At 39.9% G+C, this 18,838-nt stretch overlaps 1 protein-coding gene across 1 annotated transcript in view; it reads left to right on the top strand.

Moving 5' to 3' along the window:
* The window catches only part of WBP2NL (WBP2 N-terminal like), a 40,572-nt gene extending 39,431 nt beyond the window's left edge, over positions 1 to 1,141 (top strand). Inside the window, exon 6 of the mRNA XM_058568247.1 lies at positions 765 to 1,141. Coding sequence (XP_058424230.1) covers positions 765 to 1,141 — 377 coding nt within the window. The remainder of the gene's footprint in view (positions 1 to 764) is intronic.
* Positions 1,142 to 18,838: the final 17,697 nt, after the last annotated feature.

Below are 18,838 nucleotides of genomic sequence, written 5' to 3'. Positions count from 1 at the left end.
TCTTTTAAAGCTTTTTTCTAGTTAGCTTAAATATAAATATGGATTACAGCAAAATAATCTGACAGTTGTCCATTCACCTTGATCCAGTTAAATCACTGTGGGAGTGTAGCCAAGGAAATAAATAAAACCAAAGTCTGTTGTAATATTAATTGGAAAGTTGGAAACAACATGCTCTTCTACAACAGTAGAATTAAGTAGCACCTATCCATATGATAAAATATTGTCCAGCTTTTAATTTATGAAATACATTAATAATATAAAGAAGTTCTTATAATGTCAAATAAAAAGAGCCAGATAAAAAATTGTATGGTTCTTATAATCATTATTGTTTAAAAAATATTAACAGAGATCCTACAAAAAATACACTAAAATATTAAGTTTTTGTCTTTGATGATGGAATTATAGATGACTTTTAAAAATTCATCTTTTGTCTCTTTTCCAAATACGTATTCCTCATTGAGCATGTATTACTTTTTTCATAATAAAAACAAACTTTATTAAGTAAAATATATATTGGTGCACAGCTGTAAGTAATGTAGAGATATAACTGTAGTGTTGTTTTCGTGTTAATTTGAATCCCTCCACGACAGGAAATGATAAAGCCTTCAACTGGTGGTGGCTGAAGGGTCTGGCTTTAGCATTATTCTGCCTGAATTCTCTTCCTTTGTCAGTTTGCTTCAGCATTATTTTTTCTTACTCTTTCTTCTCACTGCTTCCTTGTCCACTCTAACAAAGATGAGTAATTGATTTTTTTTCCTTCTCAGCATACCCAGTTGTTGTCTATGGACCCCCACCAGAGGGATATAGAGCCCCCCTGGAGGGATATGGAGCCCCGCCTCCTGGATACGGAGCCCCGCCTGCAGGATATGGAGCCCCACCTGTGGGATATGGAGCCTCACCAGTAGGATACGTAGCCCCACCTGCAGGATATGGAGCCCCACCAGTGGAATATGGAGCCCCATCTGCAGGATATGGAGCCCTACCTAGTGGAAATGAAGCCCCACCTCCAAGAGATGAAACTGCACCTGCTGGAAATAGAGCTGAATCTCACAAATCTGTGGCAGCTCAGCCTGCTGGGTCTTCGGCTTCTCTTCCCTCTGCCTCATCTTCTCAGGCTCATTTACTACCTTCTAAGAAGTAAAATTTGAAGACTCACCAAGCAAAGTGGCGCCCTAAAACTGAAGTCAGGATAAGAAGGAGGACTCAGGTACGTGATTAAAGGTGTCTCAGGTAGTTGTTCCATCCTTTGGAAGGGGAAAGTGAAGCTTTACTTCCATGCCTAGATTTTAGAAGCAGAGTCAGTTCCTGATTAGACAGGCTAAAGAAGTAGAATTGTAGGGCTAATTCCCCCATAATTTGGTTGACATCAGGCTGCATTTTTTAACATGCCTTGAATGTCAGTGTGGAAGAACCTTCCTGCCTTTCTCCCCTCTGCCATTCAAGAAACACTTATGGTGCTTAGTTTGCTAGGCCCTAAGATATATATTAGAAATATCAAGTGGAACACTTAGTTGTTTTCCACAGCATTATTTATATTAATGAAAGGATGGAACAACCTAAATTTCTAATAGTGAGAGAGAATTTCATAAATTATGGTATATCCATACAATGGAATATTATACAGCCATTGAAAATGATGAGGTAGAGAAAGCCTTCTTTAAGAAGACCAAAAACTATGAAGCAATAAAGGAAAACAGTGATAAATTTGACTATCAAAATTTTAAACTTCTGTATGACCAAAGTTAAAAGCTAAGCAACAGACTAGGAGAAAGTAATTTCCAACATATGTATTAAACAAACAAATAATTTATAGTCAGAATATATGAAAAACTCCTAAAAATCAACCCCAAAGAAAAAAAAAGGGCAAAAGATATGAATTCCAATTAACTAAGGCAATAGAATGGCCAAGAAATATTTGAAAAGATATTCATTCAACTTGAGTAGTGTTAGGGAAATGCAACTTGAAATGAGAAACAATTTTTATCTCCAAAGATTTACAAATATTAAAAAGATTGAAAAACTCAAGTGTTGGAAAAGATGTGGAGAAAAGGTTATTTTTATATACTGTTGGTGAGAGTGTAAGTTGGTATGCCTTTTTAGAAAGAAATTTGTCAGTACCTTTTATTTATTTATTTATTCATTTTTGTGAGGAAGATCAGCCCTGTGCTAACACCTGCCAATCCTCCTCTTTTTTTGCTGAGGAAGACTGGCCCTGGGCTAACATCCATGCCCATCTTCTTCCACTTTATATGGGAGGCTGCCACAGCATGGCCTGCCAAGCGGTGCGTTAGTGCACACCCGGGATCCGAACTGGTGAACCCCGGGCCTCCGCAGCAGAGCGCGCGCACCCAACTGCTTGTGCCACCGGGCCGGCCCCTGTCAGTACCTTTTAAAGGTTAAAATACATCTACTCTGGATTTAGCAGTTTTACTTCTCAATATCTATCCCTGATGTGCATATGTGCACAAAGATGTATATGGGAAGATTTCATTACATTCGTTGTTTCTAACAGCACAAAATTAGAAATAATCTGTATGTCCACTAATAGTAAATATTTAAATAAACTATAGTACATCCATGCTACATATGTAAAAATTTCTAAGTCTTATTGTTAAATGAGAAAAGCAATTTTTAGGGAGTATATACTACAGTGATTTTCAATCTCATCAGACTGAATGCCCCCTTTTACAACAAATATTTTGTAATGTCTCATTTACTTCACCGGAATGAAATTTGTAGACAATTGCACATGATTCTGCATCATTTCAACCCAAATCAGTACAATACCATAAATGTGATATAAAGAAGGAATAATAGAAAGGTAGTTTGTGGTAAAATTTTAAGTATTTTAATATATAAATGCTCAGATTCCACCATACTAGAAGACAAAATGAAGTAATCAAGCACTCACCCCACTATATGTAGATTCACCATAGTTGTAAACATGAGAATGTAAATACTAAAAATGCCAACTGATATGTGTATGTTGTATTGGTGACTTAAATACCATGGTGGCATTGCCATTGGCAGTGTCATTTTCCAAAATGATGCACAATTCTTGACAAATTTCCAAATAAAACGAAGTTTAGTTTTCCCTTGATTTACACAGTGGTTGAATTCCTGAAAAATTCTGTATATATTAAAATCATGTAAAAGAAGGTTAGGCCTCAAATGATTGTAAGCATGTGTTTCACCTACATCAATGGCCAGAGATTTGTAGGATGATTCTTTGTCGTGAGGGGCTACCCTGTTCCTTTCAGGATGTCTAGCATTCTTGACCCCTCACCCATTAAATGCCAACAGTGGCCTCCAGTTGTGGTAACCCAAAATGCCCCCACTTATTCCCTAATTGCCCCCTGGAAGGCAATGCCATCCCTACTGAGAACTACCATTCTAGATTATTCTAGACTATTCCAAAGCTTTCAGCCTCTTAAAAGCTCACGCTTCTTCCACTCTGACCAAGTTCCTAATTTCATTGGCCTTTCCTTCCTTCCTTGCAGGCTCATCAAACCACCTAAAAGTGAGGCCTTAAAAATATTATATCAAATATTTATAAATATTACGTAGCAGATGAGTTTCAAGAGCTCTAGTCCAAGATATTACCAGACCCAAAAGATGTTTAAATCAATATATTTTTCTACACATATTTTGTATGTAGTTGAGAACATGCTATATATACAGTGTTTCACCTGACATTTTATAAACATTTTTGTAGTTTTTTTAAACGGCTTTATTGAGATATAGTTTATTAAAAGCTGAATATATTTAATGTATATAATTTGATGAGTTTATAGGTTTTTGAGAATTTTTCATAAATATTGTTAGCAGCTACATAATATTCTGATATGATTGCACCATTACATATTTTCTCAATCCCTATTTTAAGATATTTTAGTTGTTTCCAGGTTTTTGCTATTACAAACAACATTGTGATTAACTTCTCTGTATAGAGCTTTTTTTGAATTTTGGATTATTTCTTTAAAACTGATTAGAGTTATTGATTGATCCTCATTGTAACATTTAGGAAACCAAATGCTCCTGTGTTCCTAAGGACCTAAGGACAGCTTTTCCCAGGGAAGTCAGGTGGATGTTTATGGGTATTATGTGAAAGAGGGGGTTATTGAGTCATTTATATTTGAAAAAGCCAGATAAACTGATTTCTTTACTTCTTGACTTCTCAGCATCTTGAATATAGTACTGAACATCATAAATTTTCAAGGAGGAGAGATTTTCAAAATATCTTTTTTCAAAATTATTTGACCTTAGACTATTTCATTCACTAAACAGTTTGGAAAAACTATTATTCAGTGAAACAATCTTTGGAAAACACTTTTTGGAATGATAGGATATTAGAGTTAAAATGGACTTCAAGTGTCTGGAATATGCTAGACCTTAAAGCTCTTTCCAACAACGAGGCAAGTCAAAGACCATCCTTCCTCCCATTCCAAGAAAAAGAGCTTTATGTCCAGTTTACAGAGAACAAGACATCTTGAAGAAGATATGTGATAATATAGAAAGTAAATAAAAAGAAATAAAAAGGGAAAACGTAGGTATAACCCTTTTCTAAAGGTTCCAAATAGAAAATTCAGACCATACTGGATCTAAAACATGAATCACAGGATCTAGATCTCTTTTCCTTAGAATTTTTGGAGGAATGTGATAAGATTTTTTTTCTTGTAAGAGTTTCTTCTTTTCTCGCTTTCAAACCACTGTACATGGGCAAAAGTGACAAGGAGAGGAAGAGGAGGAGATTCTCCAAACTAGAGCAGCAATAAGATTCCCCTCATTCAGCTTTTCAGTTTCTGCTGGAATGTGGTAGTGAGTTGGGAACAGGGTCAAGAGGTGAGGCCTCTTTTACACTTTTTTAGTTTTCTAAATAACTGATATCTAGCAAACATATTCTGGGATTAGAATTCTAAGAGTTATAACTAGACTTTCTCTTCTGCTCTTCACTATAGTTATACCTGTACCAGGTAGATTTGAGGTGAGGTCCAAGTTTCCTGAAGGTGAAATTCCATCATGTTCTCTCCTGCAAAGGGTACCTGTTCACCTGTGCCACCAGCTGCCTGACACAACCAAAGGTTATGACTTTATAGAGACAGGACCAAGCAGAGCCACAATTTGGACCCACATGGCGCTGTGTGGCACACCTACTCTTAGCTGCTGCTGCGTGGTGCAGCAGTTTCCCCAAAGACTCAGTCAGGTTCTTTCTATAAGAGGCACTTCCTGTATGAAGAGCTTTGGGTCCTGTGTATTCAAAGGGACCTGGTTTTGCTCTGCCTGGGACAAATCCAGCGAGAGTTCAGCTGGACCTGCTGTGTGCTCAAAACACTCATGCTGGGTCATTCAGCTCCCCACTGACATTTTGGATACTTCCTTCCTGACTCTCTCCCTGAGCCGGTGGATTTCGTCGTTCTTTCTGTCTCTTCCCCAGCTGCAATGAAGAAACTGCTTTTGCTCTGTTGTCTAGTTTGTCTCCTCATTTCTTATTAGGAATACAAAGGGAAGGGAAGAAGGCCTTTATCCTTGGCCTATCTGGTAGTGGACCCATAAAATAAAGCCCCAAATACTCGTTTTCCTGGTTGAGTGCATGCTTGCCAGCCTGCTGGCGCAGAGTTTTCCTGGCTCAACTGTCCTGAGGAATCAAAGGGAAAATGTATAGTTGGTATGATTTTTCAATCCATAGATTAATATGTGCAGGAAATATTGCATGTCTTTGTTTTCCTTAAATTTAATTCTGTTATCAAGACCCCTACCACTGTCTGCCTTATTGGTGGGCTCCCCCAAACTCCCAAGATTGTGCAAAGGTATCCAGATCTTATGTTGCACCAAGACGCTGGGAAGGCCCTTCCAGTCATCAGATTGCTTCTCAAACAGCCACTGTCCAATCCTGGCAGTCTCATCAAGTTTGATAGCTTGGGTGTTTTCTTATGACCCCAGAATCTTGGGTGGGGCTTGGAACCTGGGTGTCGGAGATTCAGCCCCATGCACCAGGTCACTCCTGAGCACTGGGGAGCAGGACCTCAATGTCCACTCCTTGAGAGACTCACAGTTCCTTCCCCAACCTTCCAGATTCTGCCCTCTCAGCAAGCTGCTGGTCTGCGTCCCCTCTACTTCTTGAGTACCCAGCTTAATCCTAATCTCAGGATTTGAGTTTCCACAAAAGATAATGGAGAGCCTTTGCCTTCACATTGACTTGGCTCTCCTTGCCCACTGCCTGGATGTTTGCTTGAAATTGTGAATATGTGAGTATGTATAGAATGTAAAGACCTGATCCAAATTAATGCTGTAAAAAATTATTCTGGGGGGCTGGCCCTGTGGCTTAGTGGTTGAGTGTGCACGCTCCGCTACTGGTGGCCCGGGTTCAGATCCGGGCGCACACCGACGCACCACTTGTCCGGCCATGCTGAGGCGGTGTCCCACATACAGCAACTAGAAGGATGTGCAACTATGACATACAACTGTCTACTGGGGCTTTGGGGAGAAAAAGGGAAAAAAACGAGGAGGATTGGCAATAGATGTTAGCTCAGGGCCGGTCTTCCTCAGCAAAAAGAGGAGGATTGGCATGGATGTTAGCTCAGGGCTGATCTTCCTCACACACACACACAAAATTATTCTGCTGCACAGATTACCTAGCCATTGGGTGGGAAGTAAAACATGTGGCATCCGTCCTGACCTTTACCTGGAGCATCTTCAGGGGAGGGGAGATGGTGGGACACACTCAACCATGGACTGCTGGAGAATAAACCTTTTTTTGAAAGGTCCTAAATGGATCAAGAAGAAGGGATTCTATCTAAGGAAGAGGGTCTGTAGATTTGACCAGCATTTTGATTAATCTAGGTATATATTTAGAAGCCAGTATAAAGAAATTTGTGTAATATTTAGTAATTAGCATTTATTGTAAATAATCAAACAGAATATTAATTGAACTGAGTGTTAATAAGTAGCTACTAATGTTGAACGCAGTTGGTAAATTGCTTTTAAAGTCTAAATAGTCAGGGCTGGCCCCGTGGCTTAGCGGTTAAGTGCGCGCGCTCCGCTACTGGTGGCCAGGGTTCGGATCCAGGGTGCGCACCGACGCACCACTTCTCCGGCCATGCTGAGGCCGCGTCCCACATACAGCAACTAGAAGGATGTGCAACTTTGACATACAACTATCTATTGGGTCTTTGGGGGAAAAAAAAAGGAGGAGGATTGACAATAGATGTTAGCTTAGAGGTGGTCTTCCTCAGCAAAAAGAGGAGGATTAGCATGGATGTTAGCTCAGGGCTGATCTTCCTCACACACATAAAAAAAAAAAAACTTTTAAAAAAAAATAAAGTCTAAATAGTCATTCAACAAATCTTTAAGTGCCCTAGCCACAGCTACTGGAGCTAGATTTTTGAGTCATGAAAAAAAGAAAGGATGATTTCCTCCTCAGCCTCAGAGAGAGGCAACAGTTGTCTCCTGGGTTTGGAGAAGAGTTACCAGAATGTACCTTGCTCTCCTCTTTCCCCATGTCTGTGCCTAGAATGTTTCCTACCCATCCCTCTATACCCCAATAATCTGCTCCCTTTGGCTGCCTGGCAAAGTCCTATTCATCTAAGTTTTACCCCAAACGCTCTGTGAAACCTGTCTCAACTGCCCAACAAAATCAGATGTTATTCTTCCTTTATCCCACACTATTTTGTGCACTACCCCATTGGAGCATTTACAGAGTACATTGTTCTTGCTGGTTTACATGTCTGTCTCTGACCTGAACTGTGAGTTCTCTGAGGACCATTTTGGGCCATTATTTGGTGCAATGCATTATTCCTAATACTGTAGAGAGGAGACAAAGTTGTTTAAAATATGGTCCCTGTCTTCTAAGAACTTATTAGTCACAGCTGTAGGGCAAGAGGGAGGCAGTTGTAATTGTTTGCCGCACTCTGCCACTCTTCTGGAGGATCCAGAGAAAAGAGTTTCTGGTTATTGTTTTAATATAGTTTTATTATTATTTAGGTATGGTAAGGCAAACAGATCAGGAGACAACTACCATTGAAAAGATAGTTTGTTATACTCACAGATCCCAACGCAGGGACAAGCCATGCCACGGGGGCCACACAGGGAAGCACCAGGGTCAGTTGCGAGGCAGAGGGAGTTGGGGAAACTGGGCCAGAGCCTTTCTTGTGGTTCCCATGGGAAGGAACAGGTGACGTAGGGTAAGCAGGTTTAGGATTGGGCAATTTGAATAATTTCAGTGTGCTCTGGGGCATAGGTGGTGTCCCTGTTATCTAGTACCTTACCCTGGGGTGATTAGAGCAGGTGGAGCCTGATAAAACAGGTGGTTGGGGGAATGGCCTGGATTGGTTGGCTTGCATTTGAAAAGTGCACTTACAGGCGAGTTGTTTACCATCTCTAGAAATTGGCTAACGTTGGTGGGGGCAGTCCCTCCAGGATTAGCAAGACCCCAGATGTCAAAGTATCAGAATACAGAAAATAAAAGATATGATTAATACAGTTATAAAACTAGGTCCCTGGCTTTCTTCATTGGGTTCCCTAACTCTGGGTGGAATCTCTGAAAAACAGGATGAAAAAAGGAAAAGAAAGAGAGAAGGAAACTTCTCTCTCAATTAGGAGTGCCATCATTTACAAGTAAAACCAACTACATTGTTTTAAATACATAGGGACTAATTTTCCTCACATAATGATACTCCAGGAGGCAGGCTGGCCAAATTGGTGCAACAGCACCACGTCATGCAGGGCTCAGCTCCTTTTACCTTCCAGTCTGCTGTCCCTGCTGTCCCTAGCATGTTGGCCTATTGCTTCATGGTCTTGTCTCATGGTCGAGGTGGCTGATCACCTCCAGGTATCATGTCCACATTCAGGGAAGGAGAATAGGGGAGGGCAAAGAGCTGTGCCAACTGCAGCTCCCTTCCTTTCTCCAGGCCCCAGCCAGAGCGCAGGCACCTTCTGCAATGCTAGTCTAAAACAATCTTAATCTCTCTCATTGGAGTACTGCAGGGTTGTTAAAAAGAATGTGGCAACTGAAGATGTACCAATAGGGATAATCTCCAAAAGATAATAAATGAAAAAAGCCACAAAACTGTGTGTTTACTGTGTCACCATTCTCTGCCTTGTGCAAACAGTGATTGAGTGGATCTCTGGGGAGATCTACAGGACAGTGGTAGCAAGTGTTACCTCTGGGTTGGGGAGCTGCATGGCTAGGGGAAATGATTGGGAGGGAGACTTAGTTTTTTCACCATAAACCCTTTTGGACCTTTTGAATTTTGTACTGTGTGCATGTGTACCTGGTGTTTCTATTTTTAGAAATGAATAATTTAAGAAATAAATTAATAATATGCTAGGTTCTACCTTGCTTATACATTTTGTAATGGCTCCTCACAGCCTTCAGGATAAAGTCCAAACTCCTGGTTTTCACATGTACATGGATCACATCATGCTCCTTAGTATTCAAGGCCCTGTGCAATCTGGCCCTTTCAGTGACCTCTCCAGCTGTGTGATCCAGCTGAGCAGATGAAACACAGACACCTGGGTGTGGCCTTTGCCTCCTCACCACGTTCTACTCATTTTTCAAAACAGCCCAGAAGTGCTTTCTTCTGAGAAGCTTTTTCTGAACTCCCTTTCTAGGGTAATTGCCCTTCTGCTGAGCTTGTATTGTACCCCCGGCATGTTTCTGGTGAAATACTGTGCTAGTCCTACTGGGATTGTTTGTGTGCTCGTCTTTCCCATTACCTGTGAGCTCCTTGAGAGCAGAGGCTATATCCCATTGCAGGGTTGTATCCTGCAGGCTGTATCCCATGCAGAAACATGGCACAGATTGGGTGTCTAGTAAACATTTGTTGAGTGGATAAAGACATGAATAAATTGTTTCTCGATTTATGATACATACATACAACACATATATACACCACTGAGTTCTGGTCACCAACGGAAGATTATAATTTGCAGAATTGGTTTGACAGACTGTTAGAGAGGATTAGAAATTAAAATTTGAGGTTTTAGAGGAAGCTGTCCCCTCTCTGGCTGGTTGAGTTGAACAGTCCTGAAGGCACGGTTATGGTTCACCTCTTCCTACCTCACAGCCTTGGTTTATATGGTTCCTACTGGCCAAAGCCACTGCTGGCAAGGTGGTCTGATAGGACTCATCTGGTGTTTAAAGGCCTTTGAAAATGACTTAATGGTCATTACTATAGTTGGATGCCAGGCAGTGTGCTAAGACGCTTCATAAGCATATCTCCCTTAATCCCCATAACAGTCCAGTGAGGTGGGCACTGTTAATGTCTTCATTTTACAGTAAGCACACTGAAGCTTGGAGAGCTTAGGGAACCAAAGAATCCACAACTATTGAGTGTTGGAGGCAGGACGTGAACCCAGGCTGGCTCCAGAGCTTGGGACCCTAACCTCTGACTGGGGAACTTGCTTCTTAGCATCCTCTTTTCATCCCACAGGTGCCAAGCAGTAGGAGGAGTTTCCTGTGTATGTAGTGGCCTGATCTTCTTCACACATCTGTGAGGTCCTGGTGAGCTCTGAGTCCCTTCCCTGTTGCGGGCTTGATCCCTGGTGGTCAGAGGACTTAGAAAATCAGCTGTGTCAAATGTGGTATAGTACTTCAAAGGAGGGCTCAGATTTCTCACGGGGCCCAAGGTTGGTTCCAGATCTTCTGCTGCCATATAACTGGGGGGTGGGGTTGCTGAGAGCCTGAGGCCAGTTGCTCTAGAGTCAGCCCAGCTGGCACAGGAAAGAGAATCCTGAGATCTTTGAGCTTTTCACGGCCTCGTGCCCTCATCCCCTCATCATAGCCCCAGACCTGAAGGCTCTGCCGCATTAATTGCCTTGGTGATGCCCCTGAGTAAAGGGTACTTATAAGAGATGGAAGGTGAAGAGTTTGAGGGGGTCAATAATTATGTCAATTGGCCAGCCATTTATTAACTATCTGCTCATGTCAAGCACCGTGCCAGGCACTTCACATGCATAATCCAGCAAGGTGGATGCTTGGACCCAATCTCATAGATGAAGAAACTGGGGCCGAGAGGGAAGCAAATTACCTAAGGCAAATAGCTGGAGTAAGTGATGGTGGGATCAGAACCTAGGTTTCCCTTTTCATTCACACACTTATCTATTGAATACCATTTATGTGCCATTTCTGTGTGCTTGGGATATCAGTGACCAAAACAGGCAAAAATTCCTGCTCTTATGGAGCTTACATTCTAGTAATACTAAGACACAGTCAACACATATTGTAAGTTATATGATATAACTAGGCATATCATATTCAAACTACAGAAAAAGCAAAGACAGAGAAGTTGATAAGAGCTATGAAAAAATATAGAGCAAAGTAAGGGAGATTGGGAATGCTGAGGGAGCCCATTATAATAAAGCCTTGTTGAGAAGGTAATATTTGAGTAAAGATTTGAAGGATAAAGGAGGTGAGGGAGCTAGCCATGCAGATATTTGGGGAAGAGTGTTCTAGGCAGAGGAAACAGCTAGTGTAATGGCAGCTTAATTCCAAGGTGCCTTCCCTTACACCCAGTGCCTCAAAAGACAGATGAATCATGTGAGAAGACTTCTTTTCTCAAGGAAGGAAAATGCTTGAAAACAGATTACAAGCGAACCAGAGTGAGAGAGATCTGAACCAGTCCACGTAAAACAGCTTGGGGATGGAGACTGATTTCTGGATTCTTGTTAGAAAACAGGCTTCCTTTCTGCCTGTGTTCTCAGAAGAAAAGGGAAATTAATGTAACTGAAGAGGCTGGGGTCATCCTGGTTTTACACCCTTGATTAAACTCTGCTTGCTGTCACACAAGCTGTGGGCTTAGTCTCTGTTTTCCAGGGTATCTGTGATATGCTTTGCCTGGTGCTGGTCCGTTTGGGCCACACAGTAGGGCAGCTTGGATGTGTTCAGGCTCTCAGCTTCCTGGCTAATCTCTGTACTTATCCTGCTTCAGCTGTTCATTGTCTGGTTCCAAGAGAGATGGATCTTCTCAGTGCTGAAGTCTCTGAATCTCCATGATGGGGCACTTGCCTAAGTCAGAGAAGCCTGTTCTCTGACTCTCCATGGAGAGGAGGGCCAGAATAAATTGATGTGAGAGCTTGTGGGCTGACTACTTGCTTGTTGTGCTGCCCAATATTGTGCTCTGGGCTTCCTAAGGATCAGTTCAGGTCAAGTACTTACTGGGGCTACTCTGTGCCAGCCTTGTGCTCTGAGGAATCTAACATGCCCTGATCTCTAGGAGTATACAGACTGCTTCAGAGAGAGACAATTTCATTACATTTTGCAAGTGTCCACCCTGTCCTGGACCCCACCCACCCCTAAAATATAGGATGGGAGCAGGTAGGTACTGCACCCTTTGTGTCATCCCCCTGGGGGAGGTTGTCTGGACCTCTTCCTGTCGGCTCACTGTGAGTCTTACCTTCCCTGGTCCTCAGACCTCTGTTTGGGCCTTGGTGTACTTCAATTTGGGAACTATTTTAGAAAGATTTTTGCTGAAGCATAGGCTTCTCCCTTGGACCCAATTCTGGGATTAGACCTCTGGCTTTTACCCAATGACCAATAAGAGAGAGACGAGAGACTCCTAATTTCTGACAAAAGTACAATGATAGAGGTCTGCACAGGGTTTAGAGGAGGGCTTCTGACCAGCCTAAGGTAGTCCTGTAGGCTTCCTGGCAAAGGGGATGCCTGTGTTGTTCTGATTTTCCAACCGGGAAGGCCTTTGGTCTGGGCATATGGTCCAGCCTTAGTAAGGAGACCCCTTGTCCAAATATCCTTTGCCCGAGAATCCTTCTGTTCCCTTCACAGATTGATTCCCAAAAAGGAGATGAGGGTTTTCTTGTCCAGCATGTAAGGGGCTTAGAAGTCAACACTGCGATCCTCACAAGAAAAAAGCTGAACACATTGAAAATCAATTACTCTTCTTAGATCCATCAGAGAATTGAACTTATGGGGCAAATTGCTGCTCATAAAACTGGAGAGACAGGTAGATACAGAGAATCACAATTTACCAAAAGCAAAAGCTCAGGAAAGGAAGCCACTGATGGAGCCAGTACCTGAGTAGGAAAACTTAAACTGTAATTGACAAATTTGTGGAGGCTCTGTGTAGACAAGCTTGCGAGTTAAAAAATTTGGGGGGGGGGGCTGCCTCGTGGCCTAGTGGTTAAAGTTCCGCATGCTCTGCTTTGGCTGCCAGGGTTTGCAGGTTCGGATCCTCAGCACGGACCTACACCACTTGTCAGCAATGCTGTGGCAGTGACACACGTGAAAAATAGAGGAAGACTGGCACAGATGTTAGCTCAGGGCTAATCTTCCTCAAGCGAAAAAAGAGGAAGATTGGCCACCGATGTTAGCTGAGGGCTAATCTTCCTCAGCACACAAAAAAAATTGTTAGGGGGCCCAGCTTAGGGAGGATCCCAACATCTTTGTAAGTTTTACCTCCAGGAGCCCTACCAGGTCCCCACAGTAGAGAGTAAAGAAAAATCTCTTTGTGTTTCCAGCAGGGGGAATGGAATAGTAGCTATTTTGAAAATACATCCAAAGCATTCTGTTCTCCTTAACATGGCCTATCCTCAAGAGAAACTGTATAACCAGAGCCTAACTTACCCAGGGAAGAGAAATACCCAACTCCAGCCCACTGCAGCCTTTTACATTTGGGAAGGGAAATACCCAAGCCCAGCCCTTTAGCCTTTCTGCCTCAGCTAAGCGGGGCGGGGGTGGGGGGAACCCAACAACTGGAAAACACTTGTGAAGGTCAAAGCCCAGGGGCAGAAGCTCAGTAGAAGACTGACACCTAATTATAGGACTATAGAGTGCTTCCCTTCCCCCAACACCTTACTACCACATCAACAAAGCCCCTGCATAATAATTGGATTACAACGGAAAGAACTGCACATCTCAGACATCATTTAAGAAGTCTCTAGGGAAACACAAAGACAAAAGAGGAGACAAAAATAAGGACACCAGAGGAGATTTTAGCCTCTAATATCTACAGCTATAGCAAACAGTAAGCACAGCCTAACTCCAAGCCAGGTAAGCAGAAAGCCTCACACTAAAGGCCTATTTACCTCAGTTCCTTTTATGTAGTATAGCATGTCTGGCTTTCAGCATATAACTACAAGGCATCCTAAAATAAAAAAAAAAACACAACTTGGGCAGAGCAAGCATCAGAACCAGACTTAGACATGGCAAATATGTTGGAATTATCAGACTGTGAATTTGAAACAACTGATTAATATACTAAGGGCTATAATGGAAAAGGTGGACGACATGCAAGAACAGATGGGTAATGTAAGCAGAGAGATGTAAAATCCAAGAAACAATCAAAAGGAAATGCTAGAAATCAAAAACACTAACAGAAATGAAGAATGCCTTTGATGAGGTCATCAGTGGACTACACAAGGCCAAGGAAAGAATCAGTGAGCTTGAACATACATCAATAGTAACCTCCAAAACTGAAATGCAAAGAGGAAAAAGAATGAAAAATATGGAACAGAATATCCAAGAACTATCAGACAACTACAAAATGTGTAGCATACACATAATGGGACTACCAGAAGAAGAAAAAAGATAGAAAGGAACAGAAGAAATATTTGAAATAATAATGATTGGAGAATTTTCCAAAATTAATGAAAGATACCAAACCACAGATCAAAGAATCTCAGAGACTACTAAGCAGGAAAAATACCAAAAAATCTACAATTGGGCATATCATATTGAAACTGCAGAAAAATTGAAGACAAAGAGAAAAACCTTGAAAGAAGCCAGAGGGGAAAAATCTTATCTATGGAGGAACAAGGATAAGAATTACATCAGAATTCTCCTCAGAAACCATACGAATAAGAATAGAGTGGAGTGAAATATTTAAAGTATTAAAAGAAAAATAAAACAATGTAGAATTCTGTACTAGCAAAATTATTCTTCAAAAATGAAGAAGAAATACTTCCCAGATAAACAAAAATTGAGGGAATTTGTCACCAATGGAGCTGCCTTGCAAGAAATGTTAAAAGAAGCTCTTCAGAGAGAAAGAAAATGATATACATCAGAAACTTGGATCTACATAAAGAAAGGAAGAGTGTTAGAGGAGGAATAAATGAAGGTAAAATAAAATCTTTTATTCTTCTTATTGTTAATTGATCTAACAGATACCAATTTGTTCAAAATAATAATAACAACAATGCATTCAGTGATTATAGCTCATGGGTAAGTGAAATGAATGACAACGATGTTATAAGAGAAGGGAGGAATTGGAAATACTCTGTTATGAGGTACTTGCTCTATCTGTGAAGCAGTATAATGCTATTTGAGAATGGACTTAGATTAGTTGTAAATGCATACCGCAAACTTTAAGGCAACCACTAAAAAAAGTTTGAAAAAATAGTATAATATTGTAAGAGAGGAGAGAAAATGGAATCATGTAAAATGCTTAATTAAAACCAGCTAAGGCAGAAAAAGAGTAGAAGTCAGAAAGGAAAAGATAAAAAGAATGAGGAGAATGGATAGAATGGATAGAAAATAGTAAAAAATATGGTAGATATTGATCCAACTATATCAGTAATCATTTTAAATACCAATAGTCTAAATACACAAATCAAAAGACAGAGATTGTCGGAGTGGATTAAAAAAGCAAGACTCAACTATATATTGTCTATAAGAAACCCACTCTAAATATAAAGACACAGATAGATTAAGAGAAAAGAGATAGAAAAAGTTCTGGTGATTGATTGCACAACAGTGTGAATATACTTAAAACTACTAAACTGTACACTTAAAAATGGTTAAGATGGTAAATGTAATGTGGATTTTATCACAAATATTTTAAAAAGAAAAAAATTAAAAGGTTGGAGAAAGATATACTTCATTAACGGAAATCAAAAGAAAGCTGGAGTAGCTATATTAATTTCAAGCAAAGCTGACTTCAGAGCAAAGAAAATTATCAGGGAGAAAGAGAGGCATTATATACTGATAAAAGAATTAGTTCTCCGAGAAGACATAACAATCCTTAATGCATGTGCATCTAACAACAGAGAACCAAAATACATGAAGCAAAAACAGAGAACTACAAGAAGAAATAGACAAATCTACTATTATAGTTGGAGAATTCAACACCCCTCTATCAGCAACTGACAGATCCCACAGACAGAAAATCAGTTAGGACATAGTTGAACTAGATAGCGCTATCAAACAATTAGATCTAATTGACATTTATGGAATACTTCATCCAACAACAGCAGAATACACATTTTTCTCAAGCTCACATGGAACATTCACCAAGATAGACCACATTCAGGGACATAAAACACACCTTAACAAATTAAAAAGTATAGAAATCATGCAAAGTATACTCTCAAACCACAATGAAATTAAACCAGAAATCAATAAGAGAAAGATAAGTGGAAAATCCCCAAATACTTGGAGATTAAACAACACACTTTTAAATAACATATGGGTCAGAGAAGGAGTCTTAAAGAGGTAAAAATATATTTTCAACTAAATTATAATGAAAATACAACATCAAAATTGTAGGACATAGTAGAAGTATTGCTTAGAGAGAAATTTATAGCATTAAATGCATATATAAGAAAAGAAGAAGGATCTAAAATCAACCCTCTAAGCTTACACTTTAGGAAACTAGAGAAAGATCAAATTAAATCCAAAGTAAGAAGAAGAAAAGAAATTAGAGCAGAAATCAGTGGAATTAAAAAGAGAATCAATAGAGAAAAACAAAACCAAAATTGGTTCTTTGACAAGATCAATAAAATTTATAAACCTCTAGCCTGGCTAACTAAGAAAAAAGAAGACACAAATTTCTAATATTAGAAATGAAAGTGGGTCAGTCACTATTGATCCCATGGACATTAAAAGGATAATAAGGGATATTATGAACAACTCTATGCCCACACATTTGATAACCTAGGTGAAATGGACCCATGTTCCTTGAAAGACACACTCTACCAAAACTCACACAAAGAAAAATAGAACATCTGAATAGGGCTATATCTATTAAGTAAATTGAAAAAAGCGCTAGGCCCAAGTGGGTTAACTGGTGCATTGTACCAAACAATAAGGAAGAAATGATACCAATTCTGTACAATCTCTTCCAGAAAATAGAAGCAGAGGGAATAATTCTTAAATCATTCTATGCAACCAGCACTATCCTTATACTAAAACCAAATAAATAAATTACAAGAAAAGAAAACTACAGATCTCTCATGAACATAAATGCAAAAATCCTCAAAAAATATTGGCAAATTGGGGCCGGCCCCGTGGCTTAGTGGTTAAGTGAGCGCGCTCCACTGCTGGCGACCCGGGTTCGGATCCCGGGCTCGCACCGACGCGCTGCTTCTCCGGCCATGCTGAGGCCGCATCCCACATACAGCAACTAGAAGGATGTGCAGCTATGACACACAACTATCTACTGGGCTTTGGGGGGGAAAATAAATAAATAAAATCTTTAAAAAAAAAATTGGCAAATTGAATTCAACAATATATAAAATGAATTATACACCATAACCAGGTGGAATTTATTCCAGATATGAAAGGCTGGTTTAACATTTGAAAATCAACTAATGTAATACATCATATCAACAAGCTAAAGAAAAATCATATGATCATATCAATAGATGCAGAAAAAGCGTTTGACAAAATCCAACACCCATTCTTGATAAAAACTCTCAGTAACCTAGGCATAACGAGAACTTTCTCAACTTGATAAAGAACATATACGGAAAACCTACAGCTAACATTAAACTCAATGGTAAGCAACTAGATACTTTCCTGCTAAGGTCAGGAACAAGGAAAGGATGTCTCCTCTGATCATTCCTGTTCAACATTGTACTGGAAGTCCTGGCTAATGCAATAAGACAAGAAAAGGAAATAAAACGTATACCAATCGGGAAGGAAGAAATAAAACCGAGTTTGTCACACATGACATGGTTATCTGTGTAGAAAATCCCAAAGAATTGACCAAAAAACCCTCCTGAAACTAATAAGTGATTATAGCAAGGTTGCAGGATACAAGGTTAATATACAAAGGTCAATTGTTTTCCTATATACCAGTGATGAACAACTGGAATTTGAAATAAAAAATGTGATACCATTTACCAAAAAAAAAAAAAAAAAGAAATACTTAGGTATATATATAACAAAACATGTACAAGATCTATATGGGGTAAAACTACAAAACTCTGATGAAAGAAATTCTAAATAAATGGAGAGATATTCCAGGTACAGGGGTGGGAAGAATCAATATTATCAAGATGTCAGTTCTTCCCAATTTGATCTATAATTCAACAAAATTCTGGTAAAAATTCTAGCAAGTTATTTTGTTGTTATCAACAAATTGGTCCTAGATTTTATATGGAGAAGCAAAAGACCAAGAATAGCCAACACGATATTGAAGAAGAACAACAAAGTTGGAGGACTATCTCTGTCTGACTTCAAGATTTGTTATAAAGCTACAGTAATCAAGACAGTGTGGTATTGGTGAAAGAATAGACAAATAGATCAGTGAAACAGAATAGAGTCCAGAAACAGACCACACAAGTATAGTCAACTGATCTTGAAAAAGAAACAAAGACAATTCAGTGGAGAAAGGATAGTCTTTTCAACAAATGGCACTGGAGCAACTGGACTTGCGCATGTAACAAACGAATCTAGACAAAGATCTTTCACAAAAAATATCTCAGTCTGCATCAAAGACCTAAATGTAAAATGCTAAGCTATAAAACTCTTAGAAGATAACATAAGAGAATACCTGATGACCTTGGTTTTTGTGATGAGTTTTTAGAAACAACACCAAAAAACACCATTCATGAAAGAAAAAATTGGTAAGTTGGACTTGGTTAAAATTAAAACCTTCTGCTCTGC

Source organism: Diceros bicornis, chromosome 25 (genome assembly GCF_020826845.1).
Source record: "Diceros bicornis minor isolate mBicDic1 chromosome 25, mDicBic1.mat.cur, whole genome shotgun sequence".
Lineage (NCBI taxonomy): Eukaryota > Metazoa > Chordata > Mammalia > Perissodactyla > Rhinocerotidae > Diceros > Diceros bicornis.
Note: the sequence above shows the minus strand (reverse complement) of the source record. Positions and strands in the feature narration are given on the sequence as shown.